The 11,882-nt window shown below is 33.3% G+C and overlaps 2 protein-coding genes across 2 annotated transcripts; one reads left to right on the top strand and one right to left on the bottom strand.

Annotated features, from left to right (window-relative positions):
• The first annotated feature begins 325 nt into the window (after positions 1-325).
• Positions 326-1,295, top strand: LOC108341698 (uncharacterized). The gene has a single exon (XM_017579351.2). It carries the CDS (start codon positions 467-469, stop codon positions 959-961), a length of 495 nt encoding a protein of 164 aa, XP_017434840.1. The 5' UTR covers positions 326-466; the 3' UTR covers positions 962-1,295.
• A 1,069-nt stretch (positions 1,296-2,364) lies between these two features.
• Positions 2,365-9,447, bottom strand: LOC108328973 (ACT domain-containing protein ACR1). Its single transcript, XM_052872097.1, has 7 exons — positions 9,348-9,447; positions 9,068-9,113; positions 8,660-8,774; positions 4,281-4,348; positions 3,356-4,006; positions 2,997-3,101; positions 2,365-2,899 (listed from the first exon to the last, which is right to left on the bottom strand). The coding sequence occupies exons 1-7, from the start codon at positions 9,416-9,418 to the stop codon at positions 2,513-2,515; spliced, it is 1,443 nt and encodes a 480-aa protein (XP_052728057.1). The 5' UTR covers positions 9,419-9,447; the 3' UTR covers positions 2,365-2,512.
• Positions 9,448-11,882: the final 2,435 nt, after the last annotated feature.

Genomic DNA, 11,882 nt, shown 5'->3' with positions numbered 1-11,882 from the left:
ACCTGTGATAGTTCTAACAAAGACAAATCTGGAGCAATTTTCTAAACCTAGAAACACTATTCTTAATTGCTTATTCATCCAACTCATTATTCTTTTGACCAAATACCATCTCGTGCATATTTTATTATATCCGCCGACGGTCACGACAAAATACATGTTTGAATTTCTCCCACAGATCCAGACTCACCATTCATTCCCCGGCTGCCTCATCTTTAAGTCGTTGGTCTTTGTTGAAATTCAATACAGCACGCGACAATTGTTGCCCACAATCATAAAAATCCATAAATATATATAACACAACATTAAGTTACAATTCGTCATAACAAAACATATCGCACATAACAATATATATATCTTCATAGTCGATCAGTTTGTGATCACAACTCAAACAGTTCAATCATTTGCATCGTAACTAGAAAACAGAAAAGCAAAAGCACTTTTACTAAATTTTGACGACGTTCTCATCATGGAAGCCTATTCTAGTTCTTTTTCCTCATCCAACTCTTCATACCTGACCCAAAACCCTGATGAATCCAAGGGGCTGAAGCTAGTGTACCCTCTTCAGTCTCACAATTCCTGGCTCCATTCCGTGAGGAAGCCATCGGCAAAGCCCAGGAAGAAGGCACCAGTGGCACCGATGCCACCGACACCGGCCAAAGTGTACAAAGTAGACGCTATAAACTTCCGAGACGTGGTTCAACAGCTCACAGGTGCACCCGAGCACCAGCCCCAGCCACGTCAACAACAGCTTCTTCAAAGCAACCTCGCACGTGCTGGCACTTCCCTTTGCGTTCCTAATGTGCCCCAGAAGCAAAACGAAGCAAGCGGAGACACGAGCACTAAATGGTACCAGGACTTTGGAATGAATTTGCTCTCACCAACTTCTTATAGTTCCTTCTGTTTCTTTCCTCTTTTGAGCCCAAGAGATGTCACCAGTTTGGAAGCGGGGAAGGTTCTTTAGGACTTTTACCACTAATTTCTGCACACCCTTCTATATATGCTATTCATATCTACTTCTATTCCATTATCCGCTTCATTTTTTTTTGGTTGTTACTGTTATTACAGTTACATCATCCATCCATCTTCAATCTTCAACTTTTATGGGCGTAGTCAAGTGTCAACAATATAACAAACTAACTAACTGTTACCGTCCCTTTAGTGTGAGTTTATGTACCTTGATTGTCTCTATATCTCTTTTGTTTCATCCAAAATGTTGTCTTTATTACCTTCAAAAGCAAAGGAAGCTGGCTTGTTATGATATTTTCTTGTTCTATTGATAAATCGTTTGATCAAAAGTTATCCTAAACGACTATATTACAAGTAAATAATTCAAATTAACTTGCAAAGCTATAATCTTAATCAGAGGTGAATATCTAATAATGAAACTTATGTCTGGTTAAATTCTAGAGTACTTGTTTTGAATAAAGTGTGGAAATTTAGTGATGTAATATGATGTTCCATTATTTCATTGTGGAAGGATCATACTATATAATATGCAAAAGAAAATGAGCACTATTGCGGTACCTTTTTATTCTTTTTCTCAAAAAATCAATGAAAACATGTCATATATAATTATATTAAATGATTTGGCACTACTTTATTATATCATGTGACTCGTTCAACCCACTGCCGGTTTTGTTGGAGGTATTAGAGAAAATACTGACATTAGTAGGAAGAACTTCCAGGTAAAAAAGTGTTGGCGATGGTGAATGGTATCTCTTCGTCTTCCAGATGGTTCGACGGTCAGACTATAATAATACTTCATCTTTTAAGATAATATATATGTCAAGCTTTTATTGATTTTACATGAAAGGTATCAAAATTCTTTTTTTTTAAAGGGCACCAAAGTCACGAAAAAGATAATGATAAGTTACCATCTAACTTTTTTTCTCTTACTTCCAATTTATAACTCCTTTTAATGATAAAAATATAATATTTAATCAATAAAAATAAACATAAAAAAAAATTGAAATGGAATAATGTTATCCGTTTTTACCGTGTTACTCCATTTCTAGTTTCATAATTTTCATCAAAGCCAAACTTTTTGTATGATTGATTTAAAGTTTAACTATAAATATTTTTTAGTTTAAATTTAATTAAGTTGAATAAGATGCTTTATAGAATTTCTATGTGTTCTTAGACTATATACATGTTTAAGAAATTAATTTTAATGTTCTGGGCTATCGTGTTCATTGGTTAGAATATTCGTAGATGGAATTGTTTATCTCCATTGAGGAGGAGATAGCGGAAAATTGTGATGGACTGATATTTAATGCATCAATTTTGGAAACAAATAATATTATATAATATATTGGAGATAGCAGATTAATTAGAGTGAAGGTTTGGTATGAATTATCATACACATACTCGTTTATGATTTCTATACATATGAATTGATTCCTATATAGTCAACAAAAAAGACAATCCGTGTGTATTGCACACGTGCGGTAACTAATATACTTACAATGATCTGTGATTATCGATCACCTAAAGAGAATAATATGTACACTAGTTATTTAAGGGGGCGGAAATTATTGGTGAGGCACTCCAGCTGAGACCATAGCATGCTTCCAAAAGAAAGTTTTGGTCTAACCTGTGAACTACTCTTGCTTTCATGCATGCTACTTCTACTGCATGATGATAACATAGGTTTGGGGACACTATAGGGTGAGATGTAATTTGCAATAACGGAACCGCCAGTCTGTATTCTCAACAACTCTTGTATATTCGGGTTTACGTCTTCACCTGAACAATTTGTAAGATAGAATGATCCTATTGCTGTCTCACCCTCTACTCCTATTTCCACCTTTGCTATTGATAATCCATTCTCACGAATCACACGCGTCACCTTTGAGAGAAGTCCAATTCTGTTTTCAGTGCGAATCTCCACCTTCAGTCCCTGCTCCAATACAAACATATCCTCTTTTACTACTTCTATTACCCTTATGTTTTCTTACTAGATAAATAAATAAATAAAAATCTTTCACGGGACATACATGCGAGACTCTGCGCTCTAGGGCAGCGATTAAACACAGGGCCAGCTTTTCTCTCTCGCTTTCATTCTCCAAAACCAAACTACCTTTTCGTCTTACGAAGTACTCCTGCGTCACATGTCCACTAACGATCAATCACCTCTAACATAGCAAAATTCTATATATTATATCAGATCATTATGCTTTCTTCCTTTAAGCATAACACAAGGGATATATGCATAGATACATCTCTGGTATTGCCTATATATCTATATATTTATAACATCATATTATTTATCATGCTGCTATTCACTTTGTTTTACTGTAAGTACCGAATAGAATTTAAAGTGTAAGCATGTTTTGCGCAATAGAAAAAGAAGTACCTGGTCGGCCATGGAGGTGTTGGAGCTAACGGCGGCGTGAAACACCTCGTACTGCATGTCGGTGAGGACGCAGACAGTATCAAACAGAAGCTTAGGGCGGTCCCTGCTCCTCACGTTCACCACCCAGTACCCTTTCTCTGCGTACCTACACACCGACACCTCTATCCCCTCATGTCCATTTTCCTTTTCGCTCTGGCATGCGCCGGACCTCTCGTAGTCCCCGTCGGCGTACATCATCTGGTGGAGTCGCCGCTCCGTATGGTCGCACCCAGCGGCCAAGCTCCTCAGCCTCAGCCTCACTCTTTTCTTCTCCTCCTCCCCGTCTTGGGCCTTGACCACATTCTGGAGCTCGTCCTGCAAGTGGGCCAAACTTTCCGCGTCGTGGATCGGCCCAAGTTTGTTTGCGTCCTCCACATAGATAATGCAGGCCGCCCTTTCATTGTGGGTCCAGGCCGTTGCGGAGCTGACGTTGAAGCCCAACCCTAGTAGAGCAGTTGATATATCTACAAACAGGCCTGGTTGGTCCCTCGTGGTCAACTCTATGGCAAAGTTCGACGCTGACACCGACACTTTAGATCCTGGTAGTTCATTGCAACTTCGGAGCTCTATGTCGCTTGAAATTCCTTTGCTGCTTCTAGCTTCACACAGAGCCTGTAAAATCACTTACTGTTAGATTAATCATATAATTTAGTCCATCAAAGTGTTGTGTAAAAATATATAAAAAACAATGAAATTGGTTTTGATATATACTCAAAACATTATCAGTCCAGTATGTAGAAAATATAGAAAAGAAGTTATAATGATGAAAAATAAATTAATGATGATCATTTTTGAAGCATAACAAAATTGAAAATTTTTAAATTAAATAAAATGTTGAAAGTAGGTTGTAAAGTTGAGATTAGGAGACAAAGAGAGAGGTGGTGACCTGCTGAATGTAATGGACGAGGCCTTTGTCAGTAAGCTTGTGTCCAAACTGATCCGTCACGTGGAACGCTGCAACATTCAGTCAACAATGACCCATCAGGAGGCTATTTCATTCATGCTTACATTATACACAATATTATAATATATAAAAAGTAATCTTATAAATTATGGTTCGTATATTAACTAATACATCACATCTGGTTCGTTAGTTTTTCATATTGCAAAACAAAATTAAGTTAAATAAATTTAATTGGATCAGGGCTTAAATCAATTTTTATTATTATTTTGGGAAATACTTTTACCTTAATGGGTAACATATCCTACCTTAGGAAGATAAATCCACTCACACACACCACTATTACCATTGCGGTGATAGATTTCCCTTTCTGCTTCTACGAGCTTATTCTTTTAAGGAGACTAAAAAAGAGAGAGAAATCTTCCTTGTTCAAAGTTTCAAGGAATAAAATAAGTGATAAAGATTTTGTTGATGGTACTTAATTCTTCCTTGTAAAATCATGTTCTCTTTTTCTAACATTATTTACTATGATCAAGAACAATGAACCACACTGAAGAAAAATATGTGTACATCTATAGTTGCGCCCACTAAAAAAGTGTTCTACGAAGTTGTGCTGGTGGCAGCCATAAATAATACAAGGAACTAGTTTCTAGGAGAGACAAAGCTATAATATTATATATGAGAAGTTTTACATTTTCAGGAAAATGTATGGAGGGGTAGACAAATTTCAATAATTTCTTTTTCCAAATAAGATATATGGAGATTAATGTGTCCCAACATTTTAGCAAGAACTCGAGATTTTTTAAGAAAAAAAAGTTGAAAAGCAATTTAAGAAAAAGGTGGGAGGAAGAGAATAGATTTCTCTTTTTTAATTCAACTAGAGTTATGAATTTGAACTATAGTGAGTGAGTCCTAATCTATATATGAATGAGTTTCCTTTTAGGAAACTGTAGGGATAAAAAAAATTAACTTCCAAAATTCTTTTTCCAAAATTCTTTTACCAAATTTCATTTTCAAAATTCATTTTAAAGTTGGTTAGAATCATAGCAAAAGTGAATTTGGAATATAAGATTTAAATTAACTTTTAAAAATAATACCTTTTGTTTGAGTCATATACCGAGACAAACCGTTTTAGGGTTGAAGGACAAGACTGGTCAGCTTAGGTTAAAGGTCAAATGGTATTGTTTTAGACGAAAATTTTCTTGGGGTTGAAGGACAAGACTGGTCAACTTAGGTCAAAGGTCAAATAGTGTCGTTTTAGATGAAAAATTAAGATGGATTGTATCAGTCTATGACTCGACACAGGTTGACCCAGACTAAAAGTTGAGACGAACCAAAAATTGATACATGTTGGCTTAGACCTAAGGTCGAGACGCTTCATTTTAGATGAAAATTTGAAAACGATTCTAGTGAACTGAAGGTTGGAGCTGAGCTTACTAAGACCAAAAATCGAGACAAACCAATCTGAATTTAAGGTCAAGATGAGTTGGCTCAAGCTAAAAATCAAGACAAGTCGACCCATGTCGAAGGTCTAGACGGACCTATTCAGGCTTATGGTTGAGAAGGGATAACCTGGGTTGAAGGTCAACATGGGTCCCAGCCTAAATTTGGCCAACATTCGATTGAGTTTTCCTTGGTCAAAATTTGACTAAGACTGAATTGACTAAATTTCGGCCAAGTTAGCCTTGACAAAATTTTGATCGACTCGACCTAACTGAAATTTGATCAAATTTGGCCAAGACTGCCCTTGCATGTATTTGGCCAAATTCAACTTTCACCCAACCTAAATTTGGCCTCACTAAGATAAAGGTCAAGACAATTGGCTTGGACTGAAAGTCAGGACTAGTGTGACCGAAGATGAAGGTTAAGACTAGTCGATCCAAGCTAGGTCGAAGGTGGACTTGGACCAACATAGACTGAAGTTTGTGAGGAGCTGACCTGGGCAAATGGTCGAGATGAGTTGGCCTAGGCTAAAGGTTAACCTTGGCGAGTTTGGCTAAAGGACGAGACAAGCCTATTCATATTGGAAGTTGAGATGAGTCGTCCTATTTATATTTAAAAAAAGAGTTAAACATGTTTTTAGTTCCTGAACTTTGATGTGAAATTAGAATTCGTTTGTATATGAAACTTTGATACATTTTGGTCTCTAAACTTTGAAAATGAATAGTTATAATTTTTTTAACCCATATATGTTAAAAAAAATTATGTGATAAACACATTTTATGCTAGTATTTTGATTGTTTTTATTATTTTACATGTTCTCGTCTCAATGTTAGCTTAAAAACGTGTTTAATATGTTAAAAAATTAACGTAATTGGATTGAAACTATATTCGTTTAGTTTTAAAATTTTAGAACTAAAATGAATTAAAATTTTAAGAAATGACAAATTCCAAATTTGTGTAAAGTTTAGAAACTAAGAAGATACTCAACCCTTAATTTTTTTTTCATGTTTAAAAGTAAACTTGATGAAATTACCACAAAACTTTTATGAAGATTTTAGGTATGTGCAATGAAAAACTTTTTGATTCTTTAACTTTTTTGTCCTACCCAAGACCAGACCCTATGAGATGGGCCAATTGACACATCTAATTTGAACCTAATAAATTTCTCTTTCCCATTTTCCTCTCAGCAAATTTTGAATAAAACATTTTTTAAAGGATCATATTTTTAAAATAAATGAGATATTTTGTGATAAAATAGATTGTTTTTGACAAAAAAGAATTACAAATATTAAAATTTTATAATTTTGTGAGAAAAATGAGTAAAACCAAAAACATTTCAAAAAGTCTCATATAAAGAAAGTAAAAGATTTAAATTATTTTTAATTAGAATTATATGATAAAGGATTAAGAGGTCGTAGGTACAATTATATGGTTAACAAAATATTAACTATTAACATTTATTTATTAAAAAACAAAATTAATCAATGTTTCCTTTATTAACACGGTTAGAAGTGGACTTATAAACTATGAACTGACCTAGTCGATGTGGGACTCCGATAGCAACCCGATAGAAGGTAAAACAATATGTCTACCAAACAACAAATATCACTAGGATGAGAGTTGCTCCCTCTACCACCCCAAGTGTTCCCTACACCTCTTCACTATTTTTTTTGTTCCAAAAATACCCTAGGTTAATTTAACTTTTACCATTTAATTTTATTTACTTTTTTAAAACTCTAAATCTCCCTACACCCCTTCACTTTTATCTTTTTCTAATTGCACACAAACTGCTCTTTGGTATCACAAAGATTTGTGTTTAAACTGTTATCAACAAAATAAAACTAACTAATGTAAAACTTGTCAACTTTAAAATAATGACTAGTAGCAATAGTTCAGCGGTAAGAGAATGACTAATAACAATAGTTATTTGTATCGTAACACATTTTTCTGGTCTAAATATATTATTTCTACTGCTCAACCATGTTTCCGTATCCATGACCTTAGCTTTTAAAAAAATCTAAAATTATTTTGTTGGTGCTGTTCACTGCCTTTTCTCTACTAGAATAGACTCTAACCATGACTCTGATACCATATTAGAAGTGTACTTTAAGCCTAACTCTACCTCATAAAACCAGCTTGTAGAGTGAGGTTTGCACTCACTTATAAACTATGAATTGACTTTATTTCTAGTCGATATGGGACTTTCAACAAGCTATATATTCTTATTGATGTCATACATAATTTTTTTGTTGACAACTCAACAATTGAGATTGTTTTTAATTGATGTTAATATTATTTTTCAATTAATATCGACCAAAATGATTTATTTAACGTTGGTCAATGTTATTATTTATGGACTAACATTATTGTGAGTAAAATTGATATGAATACTATTTTACAAATGTCAATGCTTATTTTTCTATCAAAGATATAGTGAAACTACATTAAATCGTTTTAAGTCAAAGATTTTTAGTTGATATTGATACAAAGTTAATTTTTCGATGAAAATAATAGAATTATTTTTCATAAATATTGACAAATGTTATTTTTCGGTCCATATTAGTTAATGTTTTGATTACTATTGTTGATAGGATTATTTTTTTGTGTGGAAATATTAGTTAAAAAGTAGGCTAAAGAAATAATGTTAGCTAATGACATTCAAAATAATCACGATCAATGTTATATAAATTATTATAGTTGATGTTAGGGGAAAAATATCTCAACAAACATCAATTAAGAAAAAATATGTTAAACCTTAATTCAAGAATGTTGTGAACTTCAGCTAAAAATTAACTTGTATTTCTTTTTTATTTTAAAAATGGTTATATATGGAAAATAACAGAATTACAGAAAATAAGGATTAACGTTGGCATGCAAATAACAAAAAAGTGCAGAGCGTGTGGAAAGGGAGGCATACTGACCATCCATTAACCATCCACCATCAGAAGAAATGTATGATTTGGAAATGATGAGATCAAGCTCTGCCAACACCTGCACCATCTCCAACAATATCCCATGCCTGTTTGCGCTGTCAATCTGTTTCAGAACATTCTCCACAAATTAATATCTACCAATTATCTCTCACCAACACCTATTATTTTGTATTAAGAGAATGACAACTTGTTAAGCTCTTCCTATAATGCATTCTAACATACTGAAATCTCCCTGTTGGATATGTATATACACTATCTTTTTAATTACTGCGTTATGCTCAGTGATTCACATCACTATGACTACTAGGGCTGGTTTAAATTCAGTGGCCGAAAGCACATTCAAATTCTACTATAATGAATAATGCCTAACTCATACGGCTCATAATTAAATCTAACCTTCACCACTGTGCAATCGCTGCAGGAATCATTGTCTATACAGACCCTGCTCATATACAACAAGAAACATGTTAAATAGAAGAGAGTGTTATACACAAGATATAGTTATTTATCTTTGAATGGTTTGCCTACAAGTTTACCTAAACAGTAAACTGACTTCATTAATCTTATATATAATCTATTTTATGATCCAGATGAATTTAAAATAAGCAAGTGTACAACTTGTTTCAGTAGGAAGAAGAAGATTAAGAGATGTTAGAAGGAAAAGTTTAATTAGAACCTGGGTGGATGGATTCTTTCAATGAGCGATTCAATCTCCCTGTCGATGTGAGTCTGGTAAATTATCTCCATCTTACACAAACGAAAAATATTTTAGTTGAATATTGTTCGACGATTTATGGTGGAGTTGTGCATGTATATGTAGAGATTCCCAGGCTGTAGTTAGGAACATTCAACTCTCAAACGTAGGCATGGCGAAGAAAGCGCGTATACATAAAAACAGGATGAGCCAACGTGGCGATAATGGAGCGCTGTTTTTCTTGTTTTCTAAGTGATTACACAGAAACCCAAACAACAAGAAAATGATATATAGTCATTAGATTGGATTGGAACCTTGCCGTCTTAGAATTTCCCGTTGACTTCGAAAAACCAATACTCTGAGACAGGGAAATTGTAAGTTGGTTTGTATGTCAATAAAAAGAAAAAGAAATTAAATCGATGGCTTACGAATAATAATATATACAACATTAATCTAAACTAATTATTGTAAAAAACTTCACCTGATGATAAATCTGCAGGGTCCATTAGGAGGCGGGGGGACAGTGGGAAGGAATGCCAAATCTTTATATTCTGTTTGGGAGCTTCTTATGTGTAAATTTAGAGACAGATGTGTGCACATATGTATTTACTATTTAGTAGTTGAATGGAACCGAAACATAAGGGGAGAATCGAGCATGTACGAGTCATTGTCACGCACATAAAACATCAGCGTATTTGTATATGCCAATGACGGAAAACCTAAAAAAAAAGTACTGCACAACTTTTGCACTGTCATGTTTTTCTTATGCTCACGTCATCCTCGTCATCACTATTTATAAAAATAGAACAAATCATAATACCAAAAATGCACATTTAGTCCTGGCGGATTTTGCTGGATTTTAATTATTTGATATCCATATCCCTCTCGGATTTGCACACCTCAGAAAAATTTGCAAGAAGGTACACGTTTCGCATGTTGAAAATGTGGCAGTCTTGATAAGTTGTAAATGCAAAGGAGTTTATGCAAAGATGTAATTGAGAATCTGTTACGAGAAAATGTGGCGGCGTATGTGTAGCATCATATTTCTCTTAGCAAAAGCTTCTGCATGCTGACTATGGAGGCTTCTTTTTACTTGTTCTAGTCAGTGACTCAGCCACCCAAAATAAACCCATAAATCTAACGCTTGCATTAATTTGTGAGTCAAATTTTACACATTAACCGATAAAAAATAGCAAGCATAACTATTATGAAACTCATTCAACATATGTGGTGACTATATAGTATTAGGTTATTTAGGTTATTACAGTGGTGTCAAAACGGATCATTCGATTCAATTTGGTTCACTTTGCTACAGGTTAATTACTTAATGAGTTAACTCAACCTGAATCATTTATTGGAGTCGAAAAAATTTGAACCCGACCCAGTTTATCACAAGTTGATAAATTTATAAGTTTTTTTTTTAAATAAAAAAAATTACGTTTTTTTGTAATTCAAATTTAATTAATTTCACTTTAAAATAATGTTAAATTCCAAAGACAATTCAAAATAAAAAATTAATATATAACTCAAATGTAATCCAAAAGCAAACCAAAAAAGCTAATAAATAAGTTTATAATATTAATAAATTTTGTGTCACGTATTCACTTATAAGATTAGAGTCTTGATAAATTTATAATATTTTGCTCTTGAAACATTTTTTTCTTTATTCTCATCTACAATACAATAAAAAAACTGTTAATTAATAATATTAAAATAATAAATAATAAATAATTAAATTAAATTACGTGGATTGGTGAGTCAACCTGGCTCACCATGAATTCTATCCGGGTAAGTCGAGTTCTAAGTGAGCCGGGTTAAAATTTGGTCTGTATAAAAAAATTTCATTTTTTTCAAACCTAACCCAACCCAAATCCGTGATGGACCGAATTGACTTGCGGTTCTAACCCATCTTGACAGCACTAGTTTATTATTTATTATTTGTTTACAAATTATACTTAAACAAATTTAATTATTATGAATGACAGACAAAAATAAAATTTTCCATGTTATTAATCAATCAAAAGTTTCCATACTTATAACTTTTAAGCTAGTTATAGAGGAGAATCAACTTATTATGTATAATTATTCGTAATTTAATATTGTAAAATTATTCATATTACTAGCATATGCTTTCTTTTTTCTTTCTTTCTAATTTAACGTTTAATTTGACATAATTGGTTGTGCGTTGACACAAAACAATATTACATTATTATTTAATTGCAAGCATATTGTTTTCACCTGTTAAGCTCTTCTACTGTCATGACTTCTTAGATGTTTTAGTCTTTGGATCACTTCATGGTCTTTAGTTTCTTAGTATTCGGTCTAATTGATCATCCAAACTATTTGGGTTACATTTGCACAAGATATTTGGATGTTTAAGTCAATATTTTTCTAAGTACATGTTAATGCTGTAACAGTAAGGGCCAACTACTTTACTTAGATATTTTATTTATATTACTCACAATACACTTTTACTTATTACCGACTCAAACAAACCTTAATTTTGTTATTTAGCTT

This window comes from Vigna angularis, chromosome 1 (assembly GCF_016808095.1).
Source record: "Vigna angularis cultivar LongXiaoDou No.4 chromosome 1, ASM1680809v1, whole genome shotgun sequence".
Taxonomy (NCBI): Eukaryota; Viridiplantae; Streptophyta; class Magnoliopsida; order Fabales; family Fabaceae; genus Vigna; species Vigna angularis.
Note: the sequence above shows the minus strand (reverse complement) of the source record. Positions and strands in the feature narration are given on the sequence as shown.

What these genes read in the sequence shown, in the direction of transcription:
- LOC108341698 (XM_017579351.2), top strand. Translation starts at nt 467, where the DNA reads ATGGAAGCCTATTCTAGTTCTTTTTCCTCATCCAACTCTTCATACCTG.
- LOC108328973 (XM_052872097.1), bottom strand. Translation starts at nt 9,418, where the DNA reads ATGGAGATAATTTACCAGACTCACATCGACAGGGAGATTGAATCGCTC. An exon ending in TGGTGGATGGTTAATGGATG is followed by an intron (nt 4,349 to 8,659) that starts GTCAGTATGCCT and finishes TGAATGTTGCAG; the next exon opens with CGTTCCACGTGACGGATCAG. An exon ending in ACACCTCCATGGCCGACCAG is followed by an intron (nt 3,102 to 3,355) that starts GTACTTCTTTTT and finishes CATGTGACGCAG; the next exon opens with GAGTACTTCGTAAGACGAAA.